Source organism: Nicotiana tomentosiformis, chromosome 1 (genome assembly GCF_000390325.3).
Source record: "Nicotiana tomentosiformis chromosome 1, ASM39032v3, whole genome shotgun sequence".
Lineage (NCBI taxonomy): Eukaryota > Viridiplantae > Streptophyta > Magnoliopsida > Solanales > Solanaceae > Nicotiana > Nicotiana tomentosiformis.
Window position 1 is genome coordinate 144,479,586 of NC_090812.1, and position 18,114 is coordinate 144,497,699.

At 41.4% G+C, this 18,114-nt stretch overlaps 1 protein-coding gene across 1 annotated transcript; it reads left to right on the top strand.

The window, feature by feature from the left end:
* Window positions 1-15,715: 15,715 nt before the first annotated feature.
* On the top strand, window positions 15,716-17,147 carry LOC138910795 (uncharacterized). Its single transcript, XM_070202028.1, has 3 exons — window positions 15,716-16,168; window positions 16,225-16,597; window positions 16,708-17,147. The coding sequence occupies exons 1-3, from the start codon at window positions 15,716-15,718 to the stop codon at window positions 17,145-17,147; spliced, it is 1,266 nt and encodes a 421-aa protein (XP_070058129.1).
* The last annotated feature ends 967 nt before the right edge of the window (window positions 17,148-18,114 follow it).

The window sequence follows — 18,114 nt, forward strand, 5'->3', positions numbered from 1 at the left end:
CTTAAATGCCCTTTTATTTTGTGGTCCGCAAATTTTGGTGTGCGGCCAGAGATCATTTGTTGCGGACAACAGATTTTGTGTTGCGACCGCAAATCGTTCATTTTTATGACAAGCCAACTTCAGAGAGATATCATTTTTCACCTTCAAAATGTGCGGTCCACAATGTATTGTGCGGCCACAGAGCACCTTCTGTTGCCGCAACCAAAATTGTGCGGTCCGCACAATGCAATTGCGGTCCGCAATTCTTTCCACACTTAACCAGATTTCAGGGCACAATTCATGTAAAGCACACTCATCCCTGCAACACACTTCAAATCAAGTTAGCATAAAAATGTCTCCTAATTACAAAAGAAATAAAGAAAAGAAAAAGAAACATGGGTTGCCTCCCAAGAAGCGCCTGATTTAACACCGTGGCACGACGCAGATTACCATCATTTGAAATGAATCACCACCACAATGTGGCCATCACAAACTTTTCCCAAATAGTGCTTCACCCGGTGACAATTGACTCGGAATACCTCATTGTTTTTGTTCTTCAAGTCCAATGCACCAAAAGGTGTCACACCCACAATTTCAAAGGACCACTCCATTTAGACTTTAGCTTTCCGAGAAACATCCTCAACCGTGAGTTGAACAACAATACAAGATCACCCACCTTGAACTCTTTGTTCCAAATGTATTTGTCATGAAGATATTTCATCTTTTCTTTGTACAAGGACGAACTTGCATAAGCATGGTACCTGAACTCATCCAATTCATTCAAATGTGCAATCCTCAAGTTAGCGGCTACATCCCAATCAAGATTCAACTTCTTTAGAGCCCACATGGCTTTGTGCTCAAGTTCCACCGGAAGATGACAATCTTTACCGAACACCAACCGGTATGGAGACATTCCGATAGGAGTTTTGAAAGCAATCTGATAAGCCTATAATGCATCATCAAGCTTCTTGGACCAATCAGTCCGGTTAGCATTCACTGTTTTGGATAAGATACTCTTTATCTCCCGGTTGAAGACTTATACTTGACCGCTAGCTTGTGGATGATAGGGATTCATGACTTTATGAGTAACACCATACTTGCTAAGTAAGGTGTCGAAAGCCTTGTTGCAAAAATGTGACCCCTCATCGCTTATGATAGCCCTCGAAGTACCAAACCTTGTGAAAATAAGTTTCTTCAAGAACGCCACCATACTTCTCGCCTCAATATTGGGTAGAGCAATGGCCTCAACCCATTTAGACACATTATCAACCGCGACCAAGATGTAGGTATTTCCACAAGAACTCACAAAAGGACCCATGAAGTCAATACCCCACACATCAAAGATGTCAATCTCCAAAATAGTAGTGAGAGGCATTTTATTCTTCTTCGAGATTCCACCGGCCCATTGACATTCATCACATCTCTTCACCACATCACTTGCATCCTTGTAAAGAGTGGACCAATAGAAACCACAACTTAGCACTTTGGCCGCTGTTCTTGCTCCACCATGGTGACCACCATATGACGAAGAATGATAAGCCCCAAGAATTTCACATTGCTCTTCTTTCGGTACACATCTTCTAATTACCCCATCCGTACAAATCCGGAAAAGGTATGGCTCATCCCAATAATAATCTTGACAATCCCATTTAAGCTTCTTCCTTTGGTTTGAAGAGAACCCATCCGGGATGATTCCACACACAAGGAAATTTGCTAGATCCGCGAACCATGGCACTTCCTTCATTGAGATAGCCAAGAGTTTCTCATCAGGGAACGAGTCATTGATTTCAAGGCCATTATGCAGCCTCCCCTCCTCCTCCAAACGAGACAAATGGTCCGCCACTTGATTTTCACTTTCCATTCTATCTTGGATGTCAATATCAAAATCTTGCAATAAAAGCACCCATCTCATCAACCGAGCTTTGGAATCTTTCTTGCTCATAAGATAGCGAAGTGCTGCATGATCCGTGTGGAAAATAACTTTCGCACCCATCAAGTACGGGCAAAACATCTCAATTGCAAACACAATGGCAATGAGCTCTTTCTCTGTAATGGTATAGTTGACTTGGGCACCATTCATGGTATTGCTATCATAGTAGACCAGATAAAAAATCTTGTTGATGCGTTTCTCCAAAACATCCCCAACCGCTACGTCACTAGCATCGCACATGAGCTCAAAAGGAATACTCTAATTAGGAGCAGTGATAATGGGAGTTGTTGTCAATTTAAACTTTAACAATTCTAAGGCTCTCATGCAATCATCGTTGAAGTGAAACTTAGCATCTTTATCTAAAATCTTGCACAACGGGTTCACCACTTTAGAGAAATCCCTCATAAAACGCTAGTTAAACCCCGTGTGGCCTAAGAAACTCTGCATTCCTTTTATCGAAGTTGGAGGTAGAAGTTTAGAAATCACCTCAATCTTTGCCTTATCGATTTCAGTGACATTTTTTGAGATCTTGTGGACATGGACAATGCCTTCCTCGACCATGAAATGACACTTCTCCCAATTTAGCACTAAATTTATTTCTTTACATCTTGCCAATACTTAATCCAAATTTGCCAAGCAATCATCAAAGGAATTCCCAACCATCGAGAAGTCATCCATGAAAACTTCTAGGTAGTCCTCTACCATGTCTGTGAAGATAGCAATCATACACATTTGAAAAGTCATCGGTGCATTACATAACCCAAAATAGCATCCACTTGAAGGTGAAAGTACCATAGGGACATGCAAATGTTGTTTTCTCTTGGTCCTCCGGAGCAATAAGGATTTGGTTGTTTCCCGAATATCCATCTAGAAAGCAATAGAAAGCACGGTCAGCCAACTTATCAAGCATTTGGTCAAGGAAGAGAAGTGGAAAATGATCCTTCCTTGTGACTTTGTTAAGCTTGAGATAGTCCATACACACTCTCCAACCGGTCACCGTTCTTGTAGGAATTAACTCATTCACGAACTATAAAAAATGGGGTAGACAACCCCGACATCCAACCACTTGATGATCTCCTTTTTGACAAACTCTTGCATAGCCTCATTGAGTCTCCTTTGATTTTCACTAGATGGTTTGACGTCTTCCTCCAAGTTGATCTTGTGCATGCAAAATGCGAGGATTATTCCCCAAATATCCGCTAATGTCCACCCAATGGCCTTCTTCCTCATATGTAGCACCGCCAAGGTAGAATCTACCTGCACGTTAGTCAAACAAGAGGAAAGAATAACCGGTAGAGTAGAACAAGGGCCAAGATATTCATACCGAAGATATGGAGGCAATGACTTCAACTCCAAGGTAGGAGGCTCTTCAATGGAAGGCTTTGTAGCAGTAGTTTTCCTATTTTCAAGATCCAAGGATAGTTTTCGGGGTGCATAATTGTACGACCCCATTCCTTGCAAAGAGTTCACACATTCGCTGAAGCCATCCACCTCGTCATCATCAAAGTTGAGCAAGACGACCTCCATCCTATCACCAACATTGATTGTGGCACTTGTATCATCAATAATAACATCGGTCACCATGTCCATAAAAGAACACACCTCATTGCTATTTGGTTGCCGCATGGATTTGCACATATAGAACACCACGTTTTCATCACCCACCCAGAAGGTGAGTTCTCTGGCTTCCACATCACAAAGAGCCTTCCCCGTAGCAAGGAAAGGTCTTTCAAGAATAATCGACACTTCTTAATCCATTTAACAATCAAGAATGACAAAATCGGTGGGAAGAATGAATTTATCAACATGAACCAATACATCTTCAATCACTCCCAACGGTCTCTTCATTGTACGATCGACCATTTGCAATCTCATAGAGGTGGGTCTTGGTTGCCCAATTCCCAAGGTTTTGAAAACCGAATAGGGCATCAAATTAATACTTTCCCCAAGATCACAAAGAGCTTTAGCAAACTCGACACTTCTAATGGTACAAGGGATTCTGAAAGCACATGGATCTTCCAACTTAGGAGCCATTGAATGCACAATTGCACTCACTTGATGAGTGACTTTGATAGTTTCAAAATTCATCGACCGCTTCTTTGTCACCAAATACTTCATGAACTTTTCATAACCCGACATTTGTTCTAAGGCTTCAACTAATGGCACATTGATCGAGAGACTCTTCAACATTTCAATGAACTTTTTGAATTGATTCTCACCATTTTGTTTGGCGAGCCTTTGAAGGTATGGAGGTGGAGGCTTAGACAATAGTGCCTTAGCCTTTTGCATTACCGACTCCGGCATGACGATAATGTGATCCCTAGATGGGTTCACCTTCTCTTGAGTCTCTTCCACATTGTCATCAATATCAATCCAAACTTCATCATTTGATTGCATCACATTGCTCGGGATCTCTTCTTCTTGTACCACTTGCTCATCATCCACAAGTTGCCTTTGACTTGAGGTTGGTGCATTCCCACCTCTTCCGCTTCTTGTAGTAATGGCCATGGCATCCCCCGTGTTGTTCCCACCCTTTGGGTTCACCACCGTGTCACTTGGTAGTGCCCCCTTAGGATGGGAATTTAGAGCTTGAGAGATTTGCCCCATTTGAACTTCTAAGCTGTGGATCAATGTATTGTGTGAGGCAAGTTGGGCATCGAAATCGGCATTCTTTTCCATTATTTTCTTGAACATGTTCTCAATATTCCCTATTTCATTGCTAAAAGAACTAGGAGCATGGGAAGGATAAGGAGGCGGGTTGCTCGGTTGTTGATTCATCAGTGGCCTTTGAGAACCCGACCCCCGATTTCCTTGATTATTGTTCCATCTACCTTGATTTTTACCTCCCAAATTACCTTGATTATTTCCATTCCAATTTCCTTGATTGTTGTTGTTATGCCAATTCCCTTGATTGTTTCTACCACTCCAATTACCTTGGTTGTTAGAATTCCAATTGCCTTGATCGTTTTGAGGTAGCCATTGTTGTTGATTTGGGCCTTGGAAATTGTTTCGTTGCCCTTGAAAGTTGTTCACATATTGCACCTCGTCTTCTTGGTCATTGTAAGAATCATCTTGATCAAACCCACTATCTTCTTGCACAAAATTGTCCACTCATTGTTGCACTTGTTCACCATCATATTCACTCCCTCCATGGCATTGACTTGCCTAAGATTTTGCACTTGTTGAAGTTGAGCCTGTTCTAGTTGATTTATGGTGCTAGTCAATTCGGCTATGGCTTGCCCATGGTCATGCAACTCTTTGTGGAGGTGAATCACGTTGTGATCACCTTATGGATCATTAGCCCGGGATTTCCATGTCGATGATGTGTCCGCCATTTCATCTAAAATCTCACACGCCTCCACATAATATGTAGTCATGAAGTTCCCATCGACAAGTTGATTCACTACACATTGGTTGGTTGTGTTGATCCCACGAGAGAAAGTTTGTTGAATCATGTTATCCGTCATATCGCTGTTGGGACATTCTTTAACCATTGTTCTATATCGCTCCCATATCTCGTGTAGTGGTTCATTGGACTATTACTTGAATGCTAGAATCTCATCCCTAAGTGTACCCATATGCCCCAAACAGAAGTACTTAGAAATGAACTTTTCCGCCAACTCATCCCAAGTGTGAATGGAATGGTTCGGCAAACGTTCTAACCAATCTAAACCTTCCCCCCGTAGAGAGAAGGGAAAAAGCCTTAGTCTCAAAGCAACCCCGGAGACATTTGTTTGTTTACTCCCCTAACACGTATCCACAAACCCCTTCAAATGTTTGTATGCATTTTGACTTGGAGCACCTGTGAAGAACCCTCGTTGATCTAACAAAGTGAGCATCACATTAGTTATTTGAAAGTTGCCCGCCCTAATACGGGGAGGGACTGTTGCACATACATATCCTTCATTGGGTAACACCTAGTGTGGAGCCGCTCGTGGTGGAGGTGGGGGTGGAATGGGCACATTGTCATGAGGCACTCAGCCTCTTCTATTGTCTTGAGGTTCAAGAGGAACCTCATCCACTTGATCATCATAAATGTCCACATCCCCCAAAGCAATATTTCCGAGCACATTGGTTGCCATTATTGTACCTATAATTTCTCAAACACGTTAGTAACACGGAAGAAAAAGATGATATTCCAAAAACACACAAATATATAGCTAACACCGTTTTTAACTCCCCGGCAACAACGCCAAAAATTGATCGCGTCCAAATGCACACCTCTAAATAAGTTATCAAACTGTCGATTGCAATTATAGTAACCCAACTAAGAGTCGGGGTCGAATCCACAGGGAGATGGATGGGAGTTAGGGGTATATATTCTAATGCGTGAAATTGAATTATCTTAATTTGCACTTCCACAAAAAGGGTTTTGTTTCTATTTTTAATTTTACATTAAAGTTTGTAGAATAAAGAAATAAGACTAGGATAGTTGTTTTTTATGTTTTTCAAATTGGTAAAAAGCCTAGGGTTGTGACCATTATCTAGGTTTTTGCCTAATAGGATAAAGACCTTAATGCTTGTTTTGTTGATCAGGGTGTGTTATAGCTAACTCTCAATTACCCACTCAAGATCTCGCCGATGAAGGGTGTTATGCGTTTTGGGAAGAAGGGTAAGTTGAGTCCACGGTATATTGGGCCGTACAAAATTCTTCGACGAATTGGACAGGTTGCTTACGAGTTAGAATTGCCATCTGAATTGGAATTTGTCCACCCGGTATTCCATGTATCTATGTTGAGGAAATGTATTGGAGACCCTTCTCGGGTCATCCCTATCAAAGATGTACAAGTTACAAAGGATCTATCATATGATGAAGTGCCAGTGGCTATATTAGATCGACAAGTCCGCAAGCTGAGAACAAAGGATGTAGCTTCCGTGAAAGTATTATGGAGGAACAAGAATATAGAAGAAATGACATGGGAAGCAGAAGAGGAGATGAAGTCTAAATACCCTTACCTATTCCAGAGTGAAGATAACGAGGATGCCGGGGGAAAGAAGGACGCATTATAAGGTGAAACGGCTCTATGAGGTAAGCAATAGCTTGTGAATACTCTTTTTTTTAATACAAAATGGTAATATGCAGATAATGTACATATCCATAATGCTTTGTATAGTCTTGTAAGGCCATAGGTTAGGTTTAACTGCTTGCAAGTTTGGCTAGTGTCCATTTTATAGGGGAAACTCAGCCGGAAATCTCCGTCGGAATCCACAATGAGTTAGACACCCCATAAACCCTTACATTCGAGGACGAATGTTCCTAAGGGGGAGAGGGTGTTACAACCCAAATTCGCATACCATAGATCACGCCGTAAGTTAGTCGACGTAAATCCAAGAAGAGATTATCTTTGAGATGATAAGAAGTTAATCCTATTGGTCTTAAACGATACAAGGGTGTATAAGAGTGGTTAACAAGTATTTGAAGTTAAACGAATCAAGGATGTTGTAACCCGTATTTTCGGGTAACACTAGAGGTGATTAATTGTCCCAAGAGGTCTTGTTTTAATGTATTTGAATCATATAATATCCGCATCATAAGTCTTGAAGTCAAGCGAGTTATGAAACAAAAGTCGATAAAAGTTGTCGCAACTTAGGTTTATAATTTTACTTAAACTTTAGGTCAAATGTTACTGCATTTTTCTCCCAATGTGCTTGGAATTATGGAGTGCTCTACCTATCAAATTGAAGATCTATGAGTCTAGTTTCCAACGCATTAAACCGTTCGTCGATACGATCTCGGAGTAGAGAGATATTCACATTTTCGCGAGAGTGCGCCAAGCTGCTCTCTATGGGGCCCACAAAGGCGGTTTAAGACATATGGACATATATAAGATACCTCAACCCCGTTTTAAGTCATTAATTTTTAGTATATTCAGACCTTATAACCCTAAAAACAGTCTCTCAAGGTTCTCTCATGATCCAAGACCCAAACAAAGGGCAAACAACACAAATCAAATGTCGGGAATCCCGTGGCGCTAGTAAGTTTCTTGTTGTTCTTGTTGTTGCTGATTTTTGTGTTGTTCCAGCTCGTGTGGGAGGTTTTTTTAAGTGTTTTATATCCTGTAAATACACCTTCAAGTTTTTAATATAAACCCTAGGTGATTTCAAGTCTTCTAAAGTAATTCTAGTGCCGAAAAACTAGAATTAATTGCTAGTTTCACTTCCTTGTTCTTGTGGCAGAATTGAAGGGATATTTCGTGGAAAATTAAGGTCAAATTGGAGTTGTTCTTTCTGTTTAAAGGTAAGGAACCTCTTACTCTATATATATTTAAGATTATCCAAGTTGCAGCTAAGTCGTTGAAGTTAGAACTTGTGAAATATATATCGAAAGGCTTGGTAGTAATGTTGTTGGTTGGTGGACTGTTTTGGAGGCTCAATATGATTATTAATGATATTGTTTGGGCTGTTTGGTGATTGTATTGACTTGTGGGAAGTCATATAAATAGGGGAGGTGCTGTTTGTTTCATCGTAAAATAGGTTGTGGTCGATACATAATAGTTACGACGCTTAAACGATAATGATAGTGTCATTTGTCTTATTGTAGACTAAGGAGTCGTGACATTTGCATAGCTTGAGGTTGGGCAGTATATACAAGGTATGTGAGGCTATCCCCTTCATTCTTTTGCATGACTCCGATTGTACATAATTTAATGAACGAGCTCCCAAAGATACTCTACTCTTAGAAGCTAGCAGTACTTACATTGCTGCCCTTCTTATGAAACGATTGATATTGATGTTACTTCTCTTATTCTTATATTATCAATGTTGTTGGTAGTTCCTGATTCTTATAAGATTCTTGATGAAGAGTTAATCCTAATAACGTGTACGAAGGATACCGACCTTACGTCACTCCGAAAGGTTCAAAATGTGATTCCAATGAGTCCAGCATGCATCATATATATGTATCTATTTTACTCTACCGAGCCGCGCTATAGTCGGCCGGGTATGGCACCTATTGTGCAACCACTGATCAGTTGGGTTTTACCGAGCTCCACGTGGCCGGGTACGATTCTACCGAGCCCTATGATGGCCGGGTACGTTTTACCGAGCCTATTATGGCCGGGTACGATATGATGATGGTGATGCCCACAAAGGCGTATGTTTTAAAAGTTTATGTATATATATGTATGTATCATGTATTTCATGTCAGTAGCCCTCAGAGGTACCCAGATGTCACAGGTTGTATATTTTCTATCCCTGTTTACATTACTGTTCTAACCTATGCTTTCCTGCCTTACATACTCAGTACTTTATTCGTACTGACGTCCCTTTTATTTGTGGACGCTGCATGTCGGGCTGCAGGTCCTGATAGACGGGTCGACGCAGCTCCCCTACCACAGTAGGCTGTCCAGTTCAGCGGTTATTGGCGAGATCCCTTCTCTGGACTTGCCGTGGTCTTGGTATGCATTTTTGTCATAGACATTATGGGTATGTCGGGGCCCTGTTCCGGCAATGTTGTAGAACTTATGTTCCTTTAGAGGCTCATAGACAGGTGTCGACTCATGGTAGCTCGTACCTTATATATAGTTTCTTGACAGTCTTGTCGTCCCATGTTATGTATGTTCATGACATTATCTTTCATTGTTGGATGTTCATGATCCATGTCTACCATTTATATTGATCTTGTCGGCCCTTAAAGATAATAAGGAAGGTTAGATAAAATGTACGTTGGTGCTCGGCAAGTATGGCCCGGGTGCTAGTCATGACCCTCCAGTTGGGTCGTGACAAACTTGGTATCAGAGCAAGTCTGTCCTAGGGGTTGTCTATGAGCCGTGTCTAGTAGAGTTTTGATTATGGATGTGTAGTGCGCCACATTTATAATCAGGAGGCTACGTGACATCTAGGGTTGTTACCTTCTTCCTGAATCTAGATCGTGCGTAGAGTTGAGTAGTAAGTGTTCATATCTAATATTCACCTTGTTTTCTTTCAGCGATGCCTTCGACTAGGAAGCAAGCAATTAGTAAACGGCTTGATACAGCTGTGGGAGAGGGTAACATTCAGGTGCCTCCAGCCAGAGCAGGCCAAAGTGAGGCTCAGAGTGAGATGCCGTCTCATACCTCTCCGTCTCCTCCAGAGGATATTAGGAGGCACCCAGTACATCTAGTTCCTCCGTCTAGCACGACAGACCACGATATGCGCAGTGTAGTGCAATTGTTGACTAGCTTGGTAGCTGCTCAGTCTCAGAGGCAGAATACCGGTGCTGCTGATAAACCGGTTAGTGCGAGAGTTCGTGATTTTATTAATCTAGACCCTCCAGTGTTTACCGGATCAGACCCCAAGGAGGACCCATAAACATTTATTGATCAGATTCATCGTACATTGCGGGTTATGCATGCTAGTGATACGGAGGCAGTAGAGTTGGCTTCTTATCGGTTACGGGATTTATCGGTTTTCTAGTATGATAGTTGGGAGAGATCTAGGGGTCCGAACGCTCCTCCAGCCATGTGGAAGGAATTTTCTGAGGCCTTTCTTCGTCACTACTTGCCAGTTGAGATACGACGAGCTAGAGCTGATAAGTTCTTGAACCTTCGACAGGGTAATATGAGTGTACGAGAGTATAGTATACGGTTTGATTCTTTAGCAAGGTATGCTCCCCATATGGTAGCCGAGGTAAAAGCACGGCAATATGAAGATCCTACCTTAGTAAGATTGGGAGAGGGAATTCAGCAGTGTAAGATTGCAGCTTTCAAGATCGGAGGAGATGGGACACTGAGATACCAGGGCCGATTATGTGTACCTAGTGTGGCAGGGTTGCGAGAGAAGATTATGATTGAGATTCACCAGTCCCGATATTCTATCCATCCTGGCTCGACAAAGATATATCATGACATTAAGGAGCAGTATTGGTGGGATAACATGAAGAAGTCTATTGCAGAATTTGTAGCCCAGTGTCCTAATTGTCAACAAGTAAAGATCGAGCATCAGAAACCTAGTGGATTGATTCAGAATATAGAGATTCCGACCTGGAAATGGGAGGTGATTAATATGGACTTCATTATTGGATTACCTCGCTCTTATCATAAGTTTGACTCCATCTGGGTGATAGTTGATCGACTTACAAAATCTGCCCATTTTCTGCCAGTTAAGACAACTTACACGGCTGAAGATTATGCGAAGTTGTATATCAAGGAGATTGTTAGGCTTCATGGTGTGCCGGTATCTATTATATCAGACCGAGGAGCTCAATTTACGGCTAACTTTTGGAGGTCTTTTCAGAAGGGTTTAGGCACACAAGTAAATCTCAGCACTGCATTCCATCCGCAGACTGACGGACAGGCTGAACGTACCATCCAGACGCTTGAAGATATGCTACGAGCATGTGTTCTAGATTTCAAGGGGAATTGGGATGACCATCTGGCACTTATAGAATTTGCCTATAATAATAGCTACCATTCCAGTATTAAAATGGCTCCGTATGAGGCACTGTACGAGAGGAGATGTAGATCACCAGTTGGATGGTTTGAAGTCAGTGAAACAGAATTATATGGGCCAGATTTGATTCACCAAGCCATTGAGAAGGTGAAAGTGATACAAGAGCGACTGAGGACGGCACAAAGCAGGCAAAAGTCTTATTCCGACGTCCAACATCGTGATCTGGAATTTGAGGTTGGTGATTGGGTTTTCCTGAAGATCTCGCCGATAAAGGGTGTTATGCGTTTTGGGAAGAAGGGTAAGTTGAGTCCGCGGTATATTGGGCCGTACAAAATTCTTTGACGAATTGGACAGGTTGCTTACGAGTTAGAATTGCCATCTGAATTGGAATTTGTCCACCCGGTATTCCATGTATCTATGTTGAGGAAATGTATTGGAGACCCTTCTCGGGTCGTCCCTATCAAAGATGTAAAAGTTACAAAGGATCTATCATATGATGAAGTGCCAGTGGCTATATTAGATCGACAAGTCCGCAAGCTGAGAACAAAGGATGTAGCTTCCGTGAAAGTATTATGGAGGAACAAGAATATAGAAGAAATGACATGGGAAGCAGAAGAGGAGATGAAGTCTAAATACCCTTACCTATTCCAGAGTGAAGATAACGAGGATGCCGGGGGAAAGAAGGACGCATTATAAGGTGAAACGGCTCTATGAGGTAAGCAATAGCTTGTGAATACTTTTTTTTTTAATACAAAATGGCAATATGCAGATAATGTACATATCCATAATGCTTTGTATAGTCTTCTAAGGCCATAGGTTAGGTTTAACTGCTTGCAAGTTTGGCTAGTGTCCATTTTATAGGGGAAACATAGCCGGAAATCTCCGTCAGAATCCACAATGAGTTAGACACCCCATAAACCCTTACATTCGAGGACGAATGTTCCTAAGGGGGAGAGGGTGTTACAACCCAAATTCGCATACCATAGATCACGCCGTAAGTTAGTCGACGTAAATCCAAGAAGAGATTATCTTTGAGATGATAAGAAGTTAATCCTATTGGTCTTAAACGATACAAGGGTGTATAAGAGTGGTTAACAAGTATTTGAAGTTAAACGAATCAAGGATGTTGTAACCCGTATTTTCGGGTAACACTAGAGGTGATTAATTGTCCCAAGAGGTCTTGTTTTAATGTATTTGAATCATATAATATCCGCATCATAAGTCTTGAAGTCAAGCGAGTTATGAAACAAAAGTCGATAAAAGTTGTCGCAACTTAGGTTTATAATTTTACTTAAACTTTAGGTCAAATGTTACTGCATTTTTCTCCCAATGTGCTTGGAATTATGGAGTGATCTACCTATCAAATTGAAGATCTATGAGTCTAGTTTCCAACGCATTAAACCGTTCATCGATACGATCTCGGAGTAGAGAGATATTCACATTTTCGCGAGAGTGCGCCAAGCTGCTCTCTATGGGGCCCACAAAGGCGGTTTAAGACATATGGACATATATAAGATACCTCAACCCCGTTTTAAGTCATTAATTTTTAGTATATTCAGACCTTATAACCCTAAAAACAGTCTCTCAAGGTTCTCTCATGATCCAAGACCCAAACAAAGGGCAAACAACACAAATCAAATGTCGGGAATCCCGTGGCGCTAGTAAGTTTCTTGTTCTTCTTGTTGTTGCTGATTTTTGTGTTGTTCCAGCTCGTGTGGGAGGTTTTTTTAAGTGTTTTATGTCCTGTAAATACACCTTCAAGTTTTTAATATAAACCCTAGGTGATTTCAAGTCTTCTAAAGTAATTCTAGTGCCGAAAAACTAGAATTAATTGCTAGTTTCACTTCCTTGTTCTTGTGGCAGAATTGAAGGGATATTTCGTGGAAAATTAAGGTCAAATTGGAGTTGTTCTTTCTGTTTAAAGGTAAGGAACCTCTTACTCTATATATATTTAAGATTATCCAAGTTGCAGCTAAGTCGTTGAAGTTAGAACTTGTGAAATATATATCGAAAGGCTTGGTAGTAATGTTGTTGGTTGGTGGACTGTTTTGGAGGCTCAATATGATTATTAATGATATTGTTTGGGCTGTTTGGTGATTGTATTGACTTGTGGGAAGTCATATAAATAGGGGAGGTGCTGTTTGTTTCATCGTAAAATAGGTTGTGGTCGATACATAATAGTTACGACGCTTAAACGATAATGATAGTGTCATTTGTCTTATTGTAGACTAAGGAGTCGTGACATTTGCATAGCTTGAGGTTGGGCAGTATATACAAGGTATGTGAGGCTATCCCCTTCATTCTTTTGCATGACTCCGATTGTACATAATTTAATGAACGAGCTCCCAAAGATACTCTACTCTTAGAAGCTAGCAGTACTTACATTGCTGCCCTTCTTATGAAACGATTGATATTGTTGTTACTTCTCTTATTCTTATATTATCAATGTTGTTGGTAGTTCCTGATTCTTATAAGATTCTTGATGAAGAGTTAATCCTAATAACGTGTACGAAGGATACCGACCTTACGTCACTCCGAAAGGTTCAAAATGTGATTCCAATGAGTCCAGCATGCATCATATATATGTATCTATTTTACTCTACCGAGCCGCGCTATAGTCGGCCGGGTATGGCACCTATTGTGCAACCACTGATCAGTTGGGTTTTACCGAGCTCCACGTGGCCGGGTACGATTCTACCGAGCCCTATGATGGCCGGGTACGTTTTACCGAGCCTATTATGGCCGGGTACGATATGATGATGGTGATGCCCACAAAGGCGTATGTTTTAAAAGTTTATGTATATATATGTATGTATCATGTATTTCATGTCAGTAGCCCTCAGAGGTACCCAGATGTCACAGGTTGTATATTCTCTATCCCTGTTTACATTACTGTTCTCACTTATGCTTTCCTGCCTTACATACTCAGTACTTTATTCGTACTGATGTCCCTTTTATTTGTGGACGCTGCATGTCGGGCTGCAGGTCCTGATAGACGGGTCGACGCAGCTCCCCTACCACAGTAGGCTGTCCAGTTCAGCGGTTATTGGCGAGATCCCTTCTCCGGACTTGCCGTGGTCTTGGTATGCATTTTTGTCATAGACATTATGGGTATGTCGGGGCCCTGTTCCGGCAATGTTGTAGAACTTATGTTCCTTTAGAGTCTCATAGACAGGTGTCGACTCATGGTAGCTCATACCTTATATATAGTTTCTTGACAGTCTTGTCATCCCATGTTATGTATGTTCATGACATTATCTTTCATTGTTGGATGTTCATGATCCATGTCTACCATTTATATTGATCTTGTCGGCCCTTAAAGATAATAAGGAAGGTTAGATAAAATGTACGTTGGTGCTCGGCAAGTATGGCCCGGGTGCTAGTCATGACCCTCCAGTTGGGTCGTGACATTTTATTCCTTGATTGGGGTCGCAGATGGAATTTTGCGGATCGCACAGTGTAAGCTTCTGTGCCTTTTATTGCCTTATATTTTACACTACTCCTTTTTGAGTCGGATTTCATCTTGGGAGTCCAACATCCAACATTCCTGCATTTTTGCACATTTCATTAGTTTCGGGAGCACAATTTCAATCCTTTTAGACTAAAACAAAAGCTAAAAGGCGGTAATAAGTAGTCAAAATCCCCACTTATCAACTCTCCCAAACTTAAGTCTTTTCTTGTCCTCAAGCAAACAAAATAGTTCCCACCTCTACAAGTTAAGGGTCATTTCAGCCAGTCAAAGGCGAGCCATTAACACATCAGTTGGGACCAACAATTAGCCACACTACTTATGTATTATCAACAAGGCGGCAAGTTAAACATTCATGAACATATAGTTCTAATATGACACTTGAGCATCAAGAGTTGACTTTATTCATCAAGGAAGCTCGCTCTCTCATGTAGATCATTGTGGATCCAAAACTCCTCCTCCTCTACTCTCCGTTTGAATAGCTCACATAAGAATTTTGGCACTCAATCCAAAGGTTTGTGAAAGGTTCACTCAAGAGAATTTTGCAAGTACGGCTTCAAGTACCATAGGCTTGCCCCTCATGTAGATCGCCACTAGTGTAAACTCACTCGGCCTGAAATCAAGTAGTGCTTCTTTCGGGATGTAATGAAGGCTTTTGGATTAGGGTTGGATACACTATGGTTGAGTGGGTTCACCATTAGTCAAAGAGTAAGGGGGAATCCTTGTGCAATTAGAAATCAATTACTCCTGAAAACCTTATAGTCAAAGTAACCATTATAAGAGTTCCGTTAGAACTCAAATTTGGTCACATTCTCTCTTCCAGTCAAATCAGGAGTAACGTCTTTAAAAGGCTCTTATGATCAACTTCTCTAACCTCACTATTTCTCTCAAACCCTAAGCAAGAATCGAAAGCAATTATCAAGAACTAACCCTCTCTTTCTCTTCTTTGAGTCTCTCATCTGATCACCATGCCTAAAGCTAGTCAGAAAAATGCCAAGCCTTCAATTGAACCGACACACACACATGCTCCTTCTCCTTCAATATCCTTCACTATACCTACCTTATCCTCCCATGTTCCTACTGTTCATGCTGCTCCTATCATTTCCACCTCCACTGTAACCCCTCCTTCAAAAACAACTACCTCTGTACCTGAACTTCCTGCTAAAAATAACTCCAAGTCAACAAAGGTCAAAGAAACTCCAAGAAAATATGTCAAGAAAGTGCCTGAAGCTGCTACACAGGGTGACACTGTAGCCAAGGTATATATGATTCAGAGAGAATCAATGTCAGTCACTACTGATCAGGTACCACATCCTACTTCCAAGTTAGATATTTTGGTGTCTGCTATAGATGTTGCACGCCTAGATACTCTCCCACCCACGAGTGAGAAGCCACCACTGGAGCTATTCTCTGTAGAAAAGGTATAGGGGATCTGGGAAAGGATATAGATCCAACAGTTGTGGAGCTTGTGGTTCAGGGGGAAGGACGTAAAGAACCGGTGCAAAAGGAGGCTTCTGATGGCCTTGAGTTTAGTTGGACTAAGGATGAGAAAGATGATGAAGGTGAAAATGAAGAAGAAGTTGTGAATAGTCACGAGGAATATGATGCTAAAAAAATAACCAATGGAGAAGAAAAGAGTGAGAATAAGGGAGTGTCTAGAGATGAGAAGGAGAGTGATACAGAGGATAAGACATGTGAACATGCTAATGATTCTACAGAAGAAGAAAATCAGAGTGAAGGAGAGGAGAAATATGAAAGTGAAGGCGAGGATCAAGAAAATATAAGTGAGAGTGAACGAGGTGATGACGAGAGTGTAGAAGAAGAGGGGAATGTGAGTGAGGAATCTGAAGGTTCCATAAAAATTGGAAATACTATCATATCCCCTTTAGAAGAAATTGGTGAAGAGACAAATCTCAAGAACCTGGGTCTCTGTTAACTCCTTTCACTGGAGATGGAGAAGTTAGCAGTGATGAAGATGATATGCCACTATCTGAGGTAGGGAAGAAGTCCAGGAAGACCACTGGGAAAGCTACAAAGTCAGCAGTCTCAACAAGAAAAAGAGTGGTTCCTCATATTAGAACTCCCCTCATAAGGAGTAAAAGAAAGGTTATTGATGAACAGATCATGAAGGAATCCAGAAGTGGAAAGAAGCCAAAGAAGAAGGTTTCAATTAAGGAACCTATTGTTGAGGTGAGTGGAGAAGATGGATTTGACTCTACATTGCCAGCAAAGTCTTCTACACCAAAGAAAAGGGGATCCAAAGTCACTAAATCTGCTACCTCTTTTGCAAGGGCCAGTAGGGGTAAGACAATAAAGAATGTGCCAGCTACAGTTGATCGACTCACGAAGTTCAGGAACGGCAAAATGCTAAATGGAAAGATTCTTGCGAACACTGATTAGAAGGGGATGGCTCAACTGGGTGAGAAACTTGAGCTACAGGGTTGGAAGCACATGTTTGTCAAAGCTTTCCCCACAATATGTGTTCCTGCTATGGTGGAGTTCTATACAAATTTCACATTTGATGGGAAGGTAATCAAGAGAAAGGTAGGGGCTTTGACATGAAGTTTGATGCTGGGGCGCTGAGGCTGCTTCTGAATATCCCTTCTTTGGGATTTGACAATTATTTGAAGAAGAAGTGGCCAACCATAGACAATGATTTTGACACTGGCATTAAGTTCACCAAGAAGTTCTCCCAAAAGTTTGAACTAGATTCTCCCCAGAAAGTGTACAAGATTGATATGACTCCCTTTCACAAGCTACTGTTTCAGTTTGTCAACTCCTGCATTCTTCAGAGTTCTGAGAGAAGGCATGAAGCTACTGTAATAGACATGGCTGTGATGGAACTGCTTGATACTGGTCGACCTATCAATCTTCCTAGACTGATGATTCAACACATGGCAAGAGCTGCAGATACTTCCAAACCAAAGCATGCTATGCCATATGATTTCATGTTGACTGAGTTATTTGACAAGCTCAACATTGCCTTACATGAGCTTAAGTTTGGAAACCACAATGATGTTTTGGATGATGTTACCCTCAAGCAGTGTGGCTATGAGGAGATCAAGGCTAGAGGACCCACAGGATCTGCCATTCTTCCTGGGAGCAGTATGGTTGCAAAACTCAGCAAGAGGTTGGAGTTAGCTGTTGAAGAAAATGCCAAGCTTTGTGAAGACAATAATGAGCTGAGAAAGGAAACAAAGCAACTCAGGGAAGAGCTAAGAAGAGACACGGAGGCCCATGCTCAACATATTGCTACCCTTGTGAAAGCTTTGACCCCTTCTACTTCTCACCCTTGAACCTGTTCCTTCCTAGTGTCCTTAGTTCTTTTGCTAATCTAGTGATGCCTTATCTTTTGTTCCTTTGTCTT